The 17,859-nt window shown below is 38.0% G+C and overlaps 1 protein-coding gene across 1 annotated transcript in view; it reads left to right on the top strand.

Annotated features, from left to right (window-relative positions):
* Window positions 1–15,374, top strand: part of LOC107041876 (peroxidase) — a 67,087-nt gene extending 51,713 nt beyond the window's left edge. The window contains exons 4-12 of the mRNA XM_015262680.1: window positions 12,665–12,855; window positions 12,935–13,130; window positions 13,284–13,481; window positions 13,557–13,704; window positions 13,791–13,950; window positions 14,016–14,186; window positions 14,378–14,576; window positions 14,678–14,783; window positions 15,090–15,374. Coding sequence (XP_015118166.1) covers window positions 12,665–12,855; window positions 12,935–13,130; window positions 13,284–13,481; window positions 13,557–13,704; window positions 13,791–13,950; window positions 14,016–14,186; window positions 14,378–14,576; window positions 14,678–14,783; window positions 15,090–15,231 — 1,511 coding nt within the window. The 3' untranslated portion in view covers window positions 15,232–15,374. The remainder of the gene's footprint in view (window positions 1–12,664; window positions 12,856–12,934; window positions 13,131–13,283; window positions 13,482–13,556; window positions 13,705–13,790; window positions 13,951–14,015; window positions 14,187–14,377; window positions 14,577–14,677; window positions 14,784–15,089) is intronic.
* The last annotated feature ends 2,485 nt before the right edge of the window (window positions 15,375–17,859 follow it).

Below are 17,859 nucleotides of genomic sequence, written 5' to 3' on the forward strand. Positions count from 1 at the left end.
GTTTTCAAACAAACCTCCTAGGCCCCATATTTCTTGAACGAATTACTGGATTTTGTTCTTTGTCATTGACAGTGCTATTCTTACCTCAGTTGGATTTTTATTGCTTATTTGCTTGTTTCTCTCATAAATTATTTTTCAAAGCATCGTCATTCATCGATCCCTATTCAGAAAACATCCCTTTTTTTTCATATTCTACAAGGGTTTTACATATATTTGTTGAGGAATTAATATAATATTGTCAAATTGTTGCACGGACAGGGAATAAAATTTTCAGTAGGATGAATGTTACAATTCTAGTGATGTGTTTTATCACGCGAGTGACTACTACCGCCACCATCGGAATCAATCTGAACTACATGCTGCGTCACATGATTTTAGGGGTCCCACCAGCCGCTGTTTGGCCTTCTTCCCTCTATTCTCCATGACACTATACAACGTAGAACACTGTTGGCAATTCCTACATACGATAGTGAGAATTCGAGTTGCGCTACCAACTCAATGGCTTGAGTGTGACTGTTTTCATTCAGAAGATAATGGAAATGCAAAAAATGTGTATGCCAATGCGTTGCCATGTGCATATCTTCGTAAATATTGAACGGGTTAAATTAATCATTGCATCAGTGGAAAGCGGATTAGTGATTTATATAGTGTAACTAAGGACACTTTTCATCTAAGTGGGCGCATTTTTCATTAAATGATGGAAAATACGTTGACGGTAGTGGAAGGGGAAGTTGTGTCGTGTATAGATACTTGGTAGCTCTCGTCGGTTTGTTGTTGTGAGGTTATGAGGCGCGACTTGGCTCAATACACTACCGCGTATTGCGATCGAAATGATACCAATTGAGGATACAGAATTCCAACCGCGTCTTAAAGAATCACCTGATAGTTGTTCGGATGATGACGAACCTATAGGCTATGAATATAAAAAAAAGCAGTTGAATTCTGGAGGAGTGCGAAAACCAAGAAAAATGTGTCTATAAAAACCGTTTCCAATAGATTCAAAAAAGTTAAATCCGTCCAACAATTACGTCGCTGGGCGCATCAAGTCAATAAAGGAGGAACTTATATGGAAAAGTTGAAGCGTATATCACAGTATACATTGAAAAATATGAAGAATGTTATTGATGCGGGGTTAATTGTTCATGATGCAGACCTATGGAGATGGGCTCTGCAAGCCCAGAAAGATATAGGAAATGAGGATATTTGTTTCAAGGCCTCCCCGTGGTTGCTGCATTATACTTCAAAAGAGCTCATCGTATTACATCTCGCAAGATTACTACATTCGTGACGCCTAAAACAATGGAAAATCAAGAAGATTTACAAAAAGCAGCGGATGAATTCGTGCAAAAAATCAAACCATATTTTGAAATGTATGGCTCGCAAAACATCTATAATTCTGATGAAAGTGGTTTTCAATTGAAAACGCATTCGGGACGAACTTTGGCGGACGAGGGGTCTAAAGAAGTCTCGTGCATTGTACAATCTATAACATCAACAACATACAGTTATACGATACAACCCACGATATCTGCTGATGGAAAATTATTGTCACCTCTTTTCATTGTTTACAAAGAATCCTCCGGAACTTTTGACCCAAGGGTCCAGGAGAATCTATTGAGACCTTTAAATGTTTATGTAGCGGCTTCAAAATCGGGAAAACTGACTTCTAGTAAGATGATATTTTTAATGTATAGCAAGATGTGACAAGTTATTTATGCTGATTGCAATATTCATCGTATTCCAAATATTCCATAGCACTTCAAAATTTGGTTGGAAGAAGTATTCTTTCCACACGTGGGACTAAAAAGTCTACTGTTGATCGATTCATGGAGTGAACATTGCTCTCGAGTGGTAGAAGAGGCGACTCCTCGAAATAAAAAATTATTAACTATGCTGATTCCGAAAGGGACGACCGGGAAAATTCAACCTCTTGATATACAGGGTGTTTCTAAATGATCCAATTACCTCTCGTCCAGCGATAGATTCGAGCCCCCTGAATACGGGAAAAATGCGAAAAAAATTATTAATTAACTAGTTTTTAAATTATTAACCTTTAAGATGGACCAATTGGGAGCGCGTATTTTGCCGCGACGGAGTGGATAGAGAGGGAAGTAGAGCATATGACAACAGCGCATTTAGTTATGGAGAGGTTAGTGACGTGAAGGCAGTTGCGGTATTGTCAATATTACTAGACGATGGAGGGATGTTTTCATGTATCCTCAATCAGTGATTGAGTCATTGGTTAGGCAGTATGCAGATTGGAATGACACCGAATTTTGAATGGTTTTTTGAACCCGAAAAAATGAGGATCGAATGTGAATCCCCCGCTGATGAATCCAATGCATCCAATGCGCAATAAATAATAATGAATTGATGTTTGAGTTGAAAATTAATTAGAGGCAAAAGTCCAGATCAACGCTTGACGATAGGACTCGAAATAATGGTCACAGAATAAGGGTCAGGAAGAGTGTCATGATAAGGGTAGGCAGGGGAGTCAAAGTAAGAGTAGCAATGAGGGCCAGATTATGGGTCCCAATAAGGGTCAGAATGAGCGTCAGTATGGGGGCCGAAATAAGGGTCGGTATGAGGGCCAAAATGGAGGTCGTCATAAGGGCCAAAATAGGGGTCAGAATAAGGGCCAAAATAAGAGAGAATATGGGCCAAAACGGGGGTCAAAATAGGGGTTGAAATAAGTACCAAAACGAGGGTCACTATGAGGACCTAAATAGGGATCAGAATAAGCGCCAAAATAAGAGTTGGAATGAGGGTCTGTATGAGGGCCAAAATAGGGGTCGTTATAAGGGCCAAAATGAGGGTCAGAATAGGGGTCAAAATAGGGGTTGGTATAAGGGCCAAAATTATAGTCAGAATAGGGGCCAAAATAGTGATCAGAATAAGGGCCATTGAAGGGTTGATATAAGGGTCTGTATGAGGGTCAAAATGGGCGTTGGTATGAGGGCGAAAATGAGGGTCAGAATAGGAGTCAAAATAGGGGTCGGAATAAGGGCCAAAATTATAGTCAGAATAGGGGCCAAAATGGGGGTCAGAATAAGGGCCAAAATAAGGGTTGAAAAAAGGTCTGTATGGGGGCCAAAATAGGCGTTGGTATGAGTGCAAAAATGAGGGTCAGAATAAGTGCCAAATGAGGGTTAAGAATAAGGGCCAAACGAGGGTCGTAATAATGTCCAAAATTATAGTCAGAATAGGGGCCAAAATAAGGGGCTGCAATAAAGGCCAAAATAAGGGTCAGAATAAGGGCCAAAATGGGAGTCGGTATAAGGGCTAAAAAGGGGGTCGATATAAGGGTCAACATAAAGGTGGGAAAGAGGGCCAAAATGGGGGTCAGTATCAGGGCCAAAATGAGTGACGGAATAAGGGTCAAAATTGGAGCCGAAATAAGGGCCAAAATTAAAATCACAATCAGGGCCAAAATAAAACTCGGTATAAGTGTCAAAATGAGGGCACGAATAATGGCCAAAGTAGAAGTTGGAATAAAGCCCAAAATGAGGGTCGCTATGAGGTCCAAAATGGGGCACGGGATAAGGGCCAAAATGAGTGTCCAAATACGGGCTAAAATAGGAGTTGGTATGAGGGTCAGAGTAAAGGCTAAAATAGGGATTGGAATAGGAGTGTGTACGAGGGTCAAAATGGAGCTCGCTATAGAGGCTAAAATGAATGTTGAAATAAGGGCCAAAATCAGTGTCAAAATAAGGGGTAAAAAGAGATTAAAAATAAGGGCCACAATAGGGGTTTGTCTGAGGGCCAAAATGATTGTTGAAATAAGGGCTAAAATCAGAGTCAGAATGAGGGTCAGTATAAGAAATAAAGGGTCAAAATGACGGCCCAAATAAGGGTTGGCATAAGGGCCGAAATGAGTGTCAGGATAAAGGTCAAAATAAGGGGCGGAAAAAGGGTCATAATGAGGGCCGATAAGAATGTCAGCATGAGGGCCAAAATGAGGGTCGAAATTCTGGCCAAAATGAGGGTTGGAATATGGGCTACAATGAGGGTCCATATAAGGGCCGGTGTAAGAGTCAAAATACGTGTTGCAATAAGGGCCAAAGTGAGGGTCTGAATAAGGGCAAAAATCAGAGTCAGAATAAGGGTTGGTATAAGGGCCAAAATGAGTGTCGGAATGAGGGTCAAAATGAGAATCGTAATAAGGGCCAAAATGAAGTCCAAAATAAGGATAGGAATAAGAATCAAAATGGGGGCCAAAATGAGCATTGGAATACGGCCCATAATTAGAGTCAAAATAAGCGCCAGAAAAAGGGTCGGTATGAGAGCCAAAATAAGTGTCGACATAAGGACAAAAGTAAGAGTGTGAATAAATGAAAAAATCAGGGCCACAAGAAGAGTCGCTATGAGGGTCAGAATGAGGGCCAGTATAAGGGTCAGAAAGGAGGAGATATCATTCGTCGTTCTGGTTTCTTAATAGTCCTATGCAAGTGAGTGAAATTTTTTTTCTCGCTTCGCTCGGTTCAATCGCGGTTTTCGGGCCCAGCAGTGACGAAAAATTACATTCACCACACGGTCCAGAACGTATTTTTTTACGAATGTAGGTTTATAGTTCGAGCCGAAGGCGTATAATGACATTCATCAGAAAATACTTTATGGACCTTATGATGAAAATTCCTACTTCATTCCATTCATTCCATAATCTTCTCTAAAAAGATTGGTCAAGAACTGGCGGCAGGTCACAAAGTCTGTGAGATCGGCTGGTCTATGGGGTTACTTCGTAATTTATTCATGCGTCAATTATGGTACTGAGATGAATAACGACAATAGGGTAAGTGATGATAATTAATATTTTCTCCCATTTATTAGCGACATAATTACCACAAATACCATATTTATCGCTGGATATTTGTTTAAAAGCAGCAATGTTCACTGAGATTATGTCCATTATTAGAATACACAACGAAGTCAATTCTTGCAATATTGACTGGAGTGATAATTTCCGCTTTCTCATCTTCGATTTTTCAATTCTCATCATCATTGCGTAAGAAAATAGAAGGGACAGTGTAAAAATGAAAATTATTACTCGTAGTTCAAAACTATGAGAAAGATGATGTCAAATAATGAGGACTTCTTCCTCCATCCCAATACTTAACGATGGCAGACAAACGCGTAAAGATTTCCTTGAATGCAAATTAATTTTCGATCATTGTTGCACGTTACGAACGAATTTTCAATCAACAATTGTCACATTTGTGAAGGAATAAATTGAAAGAAAAAATCTTCAATGGGTAATAACTCTAAGAAATTTACCGACCGATATGGCTATTGATTCGGTCAACCTTTAGATGTTTTAAAGGTATAAATTACATAGAAAGCGGGATGCTATATGCAATCCATCCGCTTTCCGAACCCCTGTATGAGGAAAATAATAAAACAATTATCAATGCACAAATTAAAAAATTCGGAGGCACTGGGGTATAATCCCAGGCGGAGTACGATTCCGCGTCTCTAGTTTGCCAGACTGGTGGTCTGCCACTTGAGCTATCGGGCCTCCACGTAATAACTCCGTTTGGAATTGCCAATAAACCTCTTTGAATATTCACGCCAATTTCCATTCATCTCAAGGAATTGTAATTTCGGAAGAAAACGAAAAACGAGAAATAACTGATTTGGGAGCCCTGTTTGTTCCCAGAATTTTAAATTCAATGGAATATCAAATGAATTGTTTCCATAATTTACCAATACATTGTTGAAATGATCATTACACCGCAACAGATCTTTGAAAATTGAAGTGAATCAAATGATGTATCAGTAATCTAACAAACTTCTGCTGAAGAGCAATATTCCCTTTTTCTATTAAATTATCTTTACGTGTATAACAAATTTTATCTACAAAAATGAGTAATAAAAATTCGTCTCTTAGATTCATCGATCCAATTGAAACTTTCCCAGGATCTCACACGTTTCATTCAATCAATTTTCAATACTCTATTGACATTGCTCCTATGAATATTCGTCGTCAATTTTCAAAGTTTCCTTGAATGTTCTCACAAGAGAAAACACATGCAGTAAAAATGTCTTAGAATAATTTATCTGATGAAATTTTTTGAAAAGAGTGTCATAAAATAGAGCGTCCTCATTAAATTAACCATTTCATCGATTCATTAGCGAACAATCAAGGAAAAACGCATTGTCACACGCACACGGAAAAATTACCAAAAAAATCACTGTGCTAGCACGATGAAATGGGTTTATTTGGAAGGACCCGGAAAAATTCAGGTGCCAGCACCGAAATTTTGACGGAGCGCTACAGGAACTTTTATCAGTCTTACCTTGAGAAACTCCTGTATTTTGCACTAAAATTTCTGATGCAGGCACAGTGATTTTTATGCCATTTTTTAGATTTTCAAATCTAGCGAATTTGCTAGACAATTCTATTCCATTCCTATTCAACTTTCTATTCGTTTTAGGCCGATTCTATTGAAGTATTCAATATAAAATTTTCTATAGAAGAAGTCAATAGAATTCAATTTTTCTATACAACTTATTCTTGTAGGATATTTTCCATAGAATATATGAAAAATAATCCCCCCCTCTCCACAAATTTTCGAAGTTTTTTCTATTCTAGTTCCTTTTTCGTTTAATCAAGGAAATTCATGGAAAAATTCAGTGAATTCGCCGGATTTTTTTTCACCATTTCTTTTTAACTTATATGGAAAATTCCATTGATTTCCCCCAATTGTATTGAAAAATTTTCAAGTTTCCTTGGGTGTTTGTTTCACAATGACAAATTCAATAGGGAATTTTTTATATGGAAAATCTTTACAATTTGATTCTCCCATACAACTTATTCGATTGAGATATTGTCTACGAGAATTACTAACTTTAAATTTCCTCATTTTTGTTGTCGAAATTTTTTGATGAAAAGAGGAAAAACGGGTAAAGAAAGGTTGGAAAATTCATGTCGAAACATTTCTATAGAAAAATTCTTGATCACAAAATCAGCTACTGTTTTTTTTGTACGAAATAGTTTCTGAACGTTTCTCATAAAAAAACCCGCAGTCAAGCCGTAGAATTACTGAATGGAATTGACGAAAAATTCATATAATTTTCAAAAGCAGTTCAATGGGAATCCAATAGACTGTTCTGGCATATTCGTTTCGTTTCTTCCGTAAAATTTTTTTGTATGTGAAGGGATATTTCTTGAGAGAAATCCGAGAAAACATTTTCTGTTGGGAATTGTTGAGCCTGCAAAATAGATTTGTTAATATCTCCGAAAAATCCAACTAGTTCCAAAAATGATCAGATTCAGAATTAATCTCCATTGATTTTTTCACTGGTTCATTCTACTGTGTAAATAGTTATCGTGATACAACTGATTTTTGTTAAAATTGAAAAATTATAGAAATGATTCAATGGACTGAATTTTTATTAATGGTGATGGATAGGGCTCACCAATACCGAGATGAGACACGAAAAATGAAACGATAGATATGAAAATCTATTCGAGAATGAAAGAAACGAGAGGCGAGACGAGAAACTAAGAAAGAAATTCATTTCAATTCAACATTAGTTCCTCACGGCCCAGTGTCGAAATGTACCAAATTTCGGACTTTCTGGATAATGACAGGTTCATATAACACAAAAAATCCAAAACTTAAATTTAAACGAGTACAATGCTTCCATTCGGAAAGAAAAATGTAAAGAATCTCATGATGCCACATTTCATCGGGAACCGTCAAGACCTGCAATACGTTGAGATTTCTTGACTCCTTCATTTTTGTCAAAAACTATTGAACAAAGCGGGAGAGAGCAATGCCATTGTCTTCATCTCCATATGAGCCCCCCGAATTCCCCTGAGGAGGATGACATTCCTTTTTGGAACACACTGTATATGAAAGGGAGCAATTTGATTCTGACCCCAAGTTTCTACAATTCAGACTCTCCTTTCTGACCATTATTCTGATCCTTAACTGACCCTTATTATGCCCCTCATTGTGGCCCGTATTTGGACACTCATTTTGGCCCTTATACCAACGCCCATTTTGACTCTCATACGGACCCCCTTATTTTTGATTTTATTGCAGTCCCTATTCTGACCCTAACTTTGACCCTTATACCGACGTTAATGGTAGCTCTGATTTTAACTTCAATTTGGGCCTTATTCCGGCCCTCATGTCAACATGAGATTTCTTGACTCCTTCATTTTTGTCAAAAGCTATTGAACAAAGCGGGAGAGAGCAATGCCATTGGGGTCTTCATCTCCATATGAGCCCCCCCAATTCCCCTGAGGAGGATGACATTCCTTTTTGGGACACACTGTATATGAAAGGGAGCAATTTGATTCTGACCCCAAGTTTCTACAATTCAGACTCTCCTTTCTGACCATTATTCTGATCCTTAACTAACCCTTATTATGCAAAAAAAAAAAAAATTCCAAGAGAATTAGAATTTAGAGAGAAAAAATTTCCGCTTCACCCAGCCGGGAATTGAACCCGGGTCTCCCAGATACGCGCCGGGCACTCTTACCAACTAAGCTACCGGGAACCACAGAAATTCACTCTCAAATTCACCTCATACACCGCCTAACCTCCTTTAGGAAAAAAAAAGAAAAAAATTCAAATAGAATTGAAATTTAGAGAGAAAAAATTCCGATTCGCCCAGCCGGGATACGAACCCGGGTCTCCCAGTTACGCGCCGGGCACTCTTACCGACTAAGCTACCGGGAACCACGGAAATTCTGAGAAATCCGAAAGTTGACCCTTATTCCGTCACTCATTTTGGCCCTGATACTGACCCCCATTTTGGCCCTCCTACCCACCCTTATGTTGACCCTTTTACCGACCCCTACTTCAACCCTGATACCGAACCCCATTTTGGCCCTTATTCTAACCCCCATCTTGGCCCTTATTTTAACCCCCATTTTGGCCCCTATTCTGACTATAATTTTGGCCCTTATACCGACCCCTATTTTGACTCTTATTCTGACCCTCATTTTCGCCCTCATACCAACGCCCATTTTTACCCTCATACAGACCCTTATTTCAACCCTTCATTGGCCCTTATTCTCATCCCTATTTTGGCCCGTATTCTGACTATAATTTTGGCCCTTATACCGACCCCTATTTTGACCCCTATTCTGACCCTTATTTTGGCCCTTATACCCACTCTTATTTTGGCCCTCATACCGACCCTTATTTCGGCCCCCATACTGACGCTCATTCTGACCCTTATTGGGACCCATAATCTGGCCCTCATTGCTACTCTTACTTTGACTCCCCTGCCTACCCTTATCATGACACTCTTCCTGACCCTTATTCTGTGACCATTATTTCGAGTCCTATCGTCAAGCGTTGATCTGGACTTTTGCCTCTAATTAATTTTCAACTCAAACATCAATTCATTATTATTTATTGCGCATTGGATGCATTGGATTCATCAGCGGGGGATTCACATTCGATCCTCATTTTTTCGGGTTCAAAAAACCATTCAAAATTCGGTGTCATTCCAATCTGCATACTGCCTAACCAATGACTCAATCACTGATTGAGGATACATGAAAACATCCCTCCATCGTCTAGTAATATTGACAATACCGCAACTGCCTTCACGTCACTAGCCTCTCCATAACTAGATGCGCTGTTGTCATATGCTCTACTCCCCTCTCTACCCACTCCGTTGCGGCAAAATACGCGCTCCCAATTGGTCCACCTTAAAGGTTAATAATTTAAAAACTAGTTAATTAATAATTTTTTTCGCATTTTTCCCGTATTCAGGGGGTATTCAGAATCTATCGCTGGACGAGAGGTAATTGGATCATTTAGAAATACCCTGTATAGGTTTCAGAATTTGGAAAAATTATGGCCGTCATTTTTCAGATACGGTCGTTCTCTTGAATCATGACATCAATTTACATGCACGAAATAATGCAATAAAATTGCAATCTCTAATTCATAATCAATTATTGTCACCAAGGTATCAAAATCTATTGCGTTATGCTTTGTTCCAAACTGGGTGCATTGCTAGAAAACCAGAGGAATTTGTTAATCCTGTTGATTTTGCATTTTGACAACCTTCTAATCCACAATGTGACGTTGCTGGTTGTCCTAATATTGCAGTAGTTAGATGCTCGTGGTACAGAAAGTCTCTCTGCCTGCACCATTTTTTTGATGAATATCATTTCTCTACCGATTATAATCCATAATAATATATATATATGGACAACCACAGGAAAATGCCAAAGAAGTGAAGGCTCGATTGAGACGGATGGAATGAGTTTTTGAAATAAATACTAAATCATTTGGACAACTCACAGTTCTCGTAAAAATTATTTCTTCTTCCCCAGAAAATTCGAGTACCGGGAAAATAAAAAAAAAGGTATTCCGCATTTTTCCATGTTCTTCCCAATGCAATCAATTTCATGAAATCCTGACCTATAATTTTTTAAAAAATATTTTCACAGGGGTAGTTTACACTCCCCCCCCTCCCCCTTCAAATTTCAACCCGCAGAGGAACTATTAATGGTGATTTTCATAATCACTCACAAGCGATTTTCTTCTTCAATGTAATGAATAAATAACTCCACCACTGTGATGGGTGATATTTCCTAGAAATCTTTTTTTTTTATCCCAGAAAATTTGAGTTCTGACGAAAATCCAATAAAACGTATTCGGCATTTGTCCATATTCTTTCAAACGCAAATGGTTTTATAAAATTCTAAGCCATAGTTTTTTTTTTTGAAAAACGAAATTTTTATAGGGGTAGTTTACCCCTCAAATTTCAACCCCCGGAGAAACTATCAATTGTGATTTTTATCACTTCTCACATGCTATTCATTACCGTGATGAACATTTGTAAAAACACCCTCCTTATAGGTGGGATTGAAAGATTACCCCCGAAGGTGGTCACATTCTGAACATGGTTCCCCCCCCCCCTAAAGCCGCGTATTTGCCAATAAAAAAATACGTGTCCTTTAGTTTTGAGCCCTTTACAGGTTTGCCAGATTTTGGCGATTTATAGCCAAAACCTGCACAATTTTAAATGGGGTGACGTCACGATCTGGTAACACTGGCCCTTTACAATATTTATGAGTTTGATCAAAATCGGAGGGGAACACCTCCCTAGTGTTCCTTGTCAGTGACGGGGCATCGAGCTGGAATTTTGAGATAAAAATCGAACAAATCAACAATCGACATAACTAGAAGACAAGTCATGAATAAACATAGATTTTCAATTACGATTCATTGGAGGAAAATTGAGAATGAGGAATCAAATGACTCGTCAAATTTATTCCATAAGGAAATCATTAGTTGTTTAATGAATCACGTAATCGACAGTAGAAAATAACAATTATATTGTTTCAAATATGGCTGACTCAATATCAGGGTGTCCGCACTTTTTTCCTTTGGAAAAAATCTTTTGGAAAAAATCTCTCGGAAAAATACTTTTTTTTCAAAATTACTTGTAAAAAAATTTTTTCCGGAAAAGACTACTTGAGAAAAAAAATTTCCGGAAAAAATTATTTGACAATTTTTTTTTCGGAAATAATTTTCCGGTATTAATTTTTTTGGGAAAAAATAACTTTTTTAGGGAAATAATAACTTATCCAGTCACATTTGATTGTAATTCTTTCTTTTTTTATTGCGGAAAATAATAATTGTTGATAACTGTAAATATTATAATAGTCAAAAAAATATTAATGTGAACTAAATCTAATTAGCTGCAAAAATTTCCTCAATCCATTAAATTATTTATAATGAAATATTTTGAGCAATGCTTCGCAAATATTTTACAATATCACTTGAATTGTGTTAATGGAAATAATTTTGAGCTCACGAAATTCCCAAGGATACATATATATTTGGGTATTAGCCACGGCACAATATAATCACTACACGAAACAGTGTCATAAGTGGGGGAAATTAATCTCCAGTCGATTGTCGCTATCCCTTCCAACGTCAATTTTACTATCGCACCATTCAATACATTTCCAGCTAGAATCTAAAACCAAAATATGTCCATTAAGTCTAAAATTTCCCTGAACTTCTGTCAAAATTATTTTCTGTACATTTTTGATGTGAAAAATGGATTCTATTTTTTTCTGACATTTTTTCCAAGGAAGTAAAAAAAAGGAATTAAATTCCGGGAAAAAAATTTTCCCAAGTAATTTTTGCCGAAACAAAAAATTCCCAAGTAATTTTTTCCGGGAAAAAAAATTTCCCAAGTAATTTTTTCCGGAAAAAAATAATTCCGGGAACTTTTTTCCGGAAGTTTTTTTCCTTAGGGAATAAGTGCGGGAACCAATATCAGGAATTCAATGAGTGATTAGTGGTGTTCATTGGAAACTTTGTTTGAGATCGAAAGTATTGAAATTTTCTCGGTCTTATTGTTCTTATCTTACTATGAAAATGGAAGATTTAATTATCCAGTATTATCAGACAATGAGTATTGAGATAGTAAAATATGCTAAGTTTATTGTTTTTCGATAATCAATTCATATTGCTGTACCCAATAAACTGCGTTGCGAACCTCGCCTCGCTCGGTGCGAACGTGGTTTTCAAGCCCGGAAACAAGGAGTAATAAAGTTTACTGATTGGAAAAGAGTGTATGTTAGATGAATGTGATCCATGTCTCCTTCGGTATTGCTTGTAAACCTTACACTTGTCAAATATGGTCTTTTCCAAGTAGTACATTGAAATTTTAGATGCTCAAAGTGGCCCATGCTGTACAAACGACAATCGCCTAGCTTTGAACAACCTCGACGATCCAACATGTTTCCCAATCGTCGTAGGTCCTGAGGATCCTGATTACAGAAATCAAGAATGTTTAACATTCCAGCGTGCTATAACCGATCGCCTTCTGGGTTGTTCCCAGGGACAGGGTTCCACTGAACAGGTTGCCTCAATGAGCTTACCACTAAGAGTACAATCATTTTTCATAAATACAATATAAATATATAAATCATATATTGTAGATAACAATGGTAACTCAATTTCTGGATCTTTCCCTCCTGTACGGATCGTCAGACCAAACTGCTATGAATCTTCGTGCCCTGGTAGATGGACGCCTCAAGACCGAAATAAGGAGTCAGAGGGAATGGCCGCCGACTAACCTGAATGCCTCTATGTCATGTGATATCCGATCGCCCAATGACGTGTGTTACGTCGCTGGTAATTAATTGTATTAATTCAATCTAATAATTGAGCAAGTTTTTTCGAATTCACTTTTGGAAACTAGGTGAATGACTTCCCCTCGCTCTTGGGTTCACATTACGCACTAATATTTGCGATAAATTCAGCAACAATTGAATTTTGATTATCCAGGGGATGATCGAGTTAATCAGAACACTCAACTGACTGTTCTCCAAATTATTCTCCTTCGTGAGCATAATAGAATCGCCGGAGTACTATCACGAATCAATCCACATTGGAACGATGAAACAATTTATCAGGAGACTAGGCGTATTACAATCGCCATCAATCAGCACATATCTTACTACGAATGGCTGCCCATAATGATCGGTGAGCTTACTCGATGCATGTATGCGTTACATACGCGCATATGATGAAATACTTATAATTTGTAATGGTATTTAGGTTCCGAAAATGCCTTAAGATATCGGATTGTCTATGATACTGATGATTATATCGATGATTATGATCCCAGTGTTAATCCAGCCGTTCTTAATGAACATTCTAATGCCGCCTTCCGTGTTTTCCATTCTCTTATCGCTGGATATCTCAAGTAATTAAAATTGTGATGAATTTTCAAGTTCAGGATTTTTATTGCGATAGTTTATGAATTTTCATCCAATTTATTATGGATTTCAGGCTTGTGATGGAAGATCGTTCTCCTTCGCAAAGTTTGTTGAGACTCAGTGACTGGTTCATGAGGCCTAGCATTATTGAACAGGTTGATAATATGGACGCATTGACTAGGGGCCTTGCGGATCAGCCCGAACAGACAAGAGATGAATTTTACGACAGGGAGGTCAGTCATTGATACAAATTGCAGACTATTCCCGTAAACTTATTTTTCACAATTGTTCTCTGCAGATTACTCTGTTCTTGTTCCGGGGTAGAGATAGACTAGGTGGGGATTTGAGAGCTATTGATATTCAAAGAAATCGCGATCATGGATTGGCCAGTTACAATGATTACCGGGATTTTTGTGGTCTTAGAAGAGGTCGAACTTGGAATGATTTTGATGATACCATTTCAATACAGGTAAAGTTCTTTCAAGATGTTAAAATTCAATTTATTTTTCATTTGAAAAATTATTTGCATGTTGTTTCTTTTTCCACCAAATCATTAATGAATCACCCTTTATTTCATTTCTTTCACGTAAAATTTTACGACGTGGAATAAACGAATTGAATCGAAACGATTTGTCATTGTGATATAATCTTCAATTACAGAATGTCGAAAAATTGTCGCTATTATACGAAACTCCGGATGATGTCGATTTAACGATTGGTGGTTCTCTAGAGGAAAATGCACCAGGTGCATTAATAGGACCGACTTTCCTTTGCATCGTGATTGAGCAGTTCTATCGTACGCGAGTTGGTGATCGATTCTGGTATGAATCTCCGAATCCCGACGTTACATTCACTCGAGGTAATTTCCCTCCCTTTGATTCATGATATAAGAGTTCTTTAATTGTATAGAGATCTAATGAGCATGATTTTATTTCTATATTGATTCTTCTCATCAATCAGAACAATTGAGAGAAATTCGAAAAGCAAGCATAGGCAGGCTGTTATGTGATAACAGTGATAATATCCGGAATATGCAGCGCAGAGCATTCGAAATTCCATCACCAATGTGAGTTAAACGATTCTTCCAATGAATTTCTCAAGCATTTCAATAAGAACGAATAAGTCTACAATTGAAAATGAATAATTTTCACAATCTCTCCGAGACGATCTGTTTCCCAGAAAAATGCTGAAATCCTTTTTTTTCTAGATCATTGAACTATCAACAAAAGAAATTCCTATGATGAATTCTCTCGAAACCTAATAAGTTTCCATAACAATTTAGACTTGTTTTATTTTACAATTTTTGCAATGGACGTGTTAGTATTTGGTTTTAGTGGAAATTCTCTTCTTACTTGTGACTCATATGTTGAAGGAATCCAATCACAAGCTGCACCGATCTACCAGAAATTGACTTGACCCTATGGAAGGATTTTGCACCATCCCTAGCTACACAACCAAAAGACGGCCACCATCACCTAACTCCCTACAACTTGGATCTACTATATAAAAAATGATTACTTTAGCACTACCATCAGTCGTCATTGTATTCAATCTGTTGTATAATTGTTAACAGTTACCATCTTCTTTCTATTTTTGTTTATTACCATTCTTGTTTTATTTTTGTTTTTGATCATTAGTTTTTTTCTTTATAATTAATTCTGTCAAATGTCAAAACTGTTGTTGTCATGAACTTTTTGTGTTATTATGATATGTTGAATAAACATCGTATTGCAAAATACGAATCGAAAAAAAAATCTCTGCGTAGACATAATTCAGTGTCAACCATCGTGTGAGCAACAATATGCAAAACCAAATTTCTTCATTCTTTTGTACAAACTCGAATTTTTTTGGCGTTCTGGTCCAGCTTTCCACCGGGATAATTAATTATTACCGGGATTACAAGCTGAGTAATTGGGAAGTGATGCTAAACCAATACTCAAAAAAAGAAACCAACAAACAATAATTAATGTTGGAGACGGTAGGAAAAAACGTCAAGTGGAAAAATTGTCAAGTGGGAACGCAAAGGTGGCGCCATCTGGCGGCGGCGTACTGCAATGATCTGATAGGGTAAAGAAGGGTTTTTTGATTGACATTAAACAAATGAGGATGGGACAATTATTTTCCGGCGGAATGAAACATTAAAATCATTATGTATCAGTAGAGAACATGCTTGAGCATGGTCCAGGTGCCCTCTGCTACCTCAGAACTCAGATTATAATCTGCCTCGGGGAAAAAGCATGTTCCTGGAGTCGGCGGTGCACTCCTGTCGGAATCCACGTGGTGCCGATAACCACGGGATATTTAGATCATGCACCAAGCCATTCTCGGACATTTTGTGAACGATTCCTCGAGGAAAAAACTTGCTCGGGGAAACTCCGGGGCATGTATTTTCACATGCACGGAGTCCTGATAACCACTGGATATCTGTATAACATCTCCAAGGCATTCCTGAAAATTTTTTCAATAATTCCTCGGGGAATGGGAGTGTTGTACCCAGCGTGGGGGGTACTTATAATTATAGTAGGTTCTAGGCTTAAAGGGATAAACCCCACCAATGGTTTATCGGCATTTAAATATGAAAATTTATTACATGATTATAACTGCTGTATCAGCTGATTGATTACAAAGAGTTTACGACTTTTGTAGGCGTCGGAGCCCAATTCAGGTCTGTTCTGTGCAGACCCAACTATCTCTTAAATAATACATTGATTGTTTACATTTTATCACTTGGTCAGCATAATCCAGTTACGCTGGCAAGTGTCTTGCTGACAATGCAGTATGTCCAAATATTAAACAATAACGCAATTGATCAAATCTGGGGCATAACAGGAGTATTCTTTATCGAATACACGTCGTCACGATGACCAGTGCTCATTCAATCTACGCTCCACGTCGATTTTAATGATTGTTTGAACAATTACTCGAAGAATGGGTGTGTTTATAGGAACGCCGAATAAGGCTTCTTCCAATCCATGTCATGATGACAACTGGTAATTTAATCCACGCACGGACACGTTTTCATTAATTTTTTGAACAATTCCACGGGGAATGAGAAAATTTTTGCGACCGCTGAACAGTGCTTTATTCAGTCCACGTGGTCACGGTGATCACTGGCTATTAAATTCACGCACCGAGTCGGTTTTATTATTTTTTTGAACAATTCCGGAGGGAATGAGTGGGTTTTTGAGGTCGCCGAACAATACTTTATCGAATCCACGCGGCCACGATGACCAGTGATCATTCAATCGGCGCACCAAGTCCGTTTTATTAATTTTTGGAGCAATTCTTCGGGGAATTATCAGGTTTCAGGAATCGCAAAATAATACTTTATGAAGTCCATGTGGCCACGATGATCACCGGTCGACGAATCCATGCATCCTAGGCGTTTTCATTAATTTTTTGGACCATTCCCAGAGGAATGCCTGGTGGATCAGTCCGAGACTAGGGACTCTCGGAATGGACACTCATTCGACTCTCGGATTTTCGGAGGTTAGGGCGCCAAACTCCAGTAAAGACTATCGTCCGAGAGTGAATCCGAGAGTTGTTTATACCTTCACAAATCAATTTGTTTATTAATTGAGGGTGCATTAGATAAGTTGAAAATCATTTGTGGACCCAATGTAGGTAGAAAGGGTAATTGAGGGTCCCTTAAACATTGCTGAAAGCAGTCTTGGATCAAGTCTCGGACGAGAGTAGAGACACGAGAATAGTTAAGTAATTGGCAAATTAATTATTTAATCATTTCCGATTAGTTAGAGGGGCTTTGAGTANCTCGGAATGGACACTCATTCGACTCTCGGATTTTCGGAGGTTAGGGCGCCAAACTCCAGTAAAGACTCTCGTCCGAGAGTGCATCCGAGAGTTGTTTATGCCTTCACAAATCAATTTGTTTATTAATTGAGGGTGCATTAGATAAGTTGAAAATCCTTTGTGGACCCAATGTAGGTAGAAAGGGTAATTGAGGGTCCCTTAAACATTGCTGAAAGCAGTCTTGGATCAAGTCTCGGACGAGAGTAGAGACACGAGAATAGTTAAGTAATTGGCAAATTAATTATTTAATCATTTCCGATTAGTTAGAGGGGCTTTGAGTAATAAGAAAAACATTTTTGGAGCGTCTATCGGTGGACGGGGTATGTGAAGGT

Source organism: Diachasma alloeum, unplaced genomic scaffold, assembly GCF_001412515.2.
Source record: "Diachasma alloeum isolate Michigan unplaced genomic scaffold, Dall2.0 Dall_scaffold_00385, whole genome shotgun sequence".
NCBI classification, from domain to species: Eukaryota; Metazoa; Arthropoda; class Insecta; order Hymenoptera; family Braconidae; genus Diachasma; species Diachasma alloeum.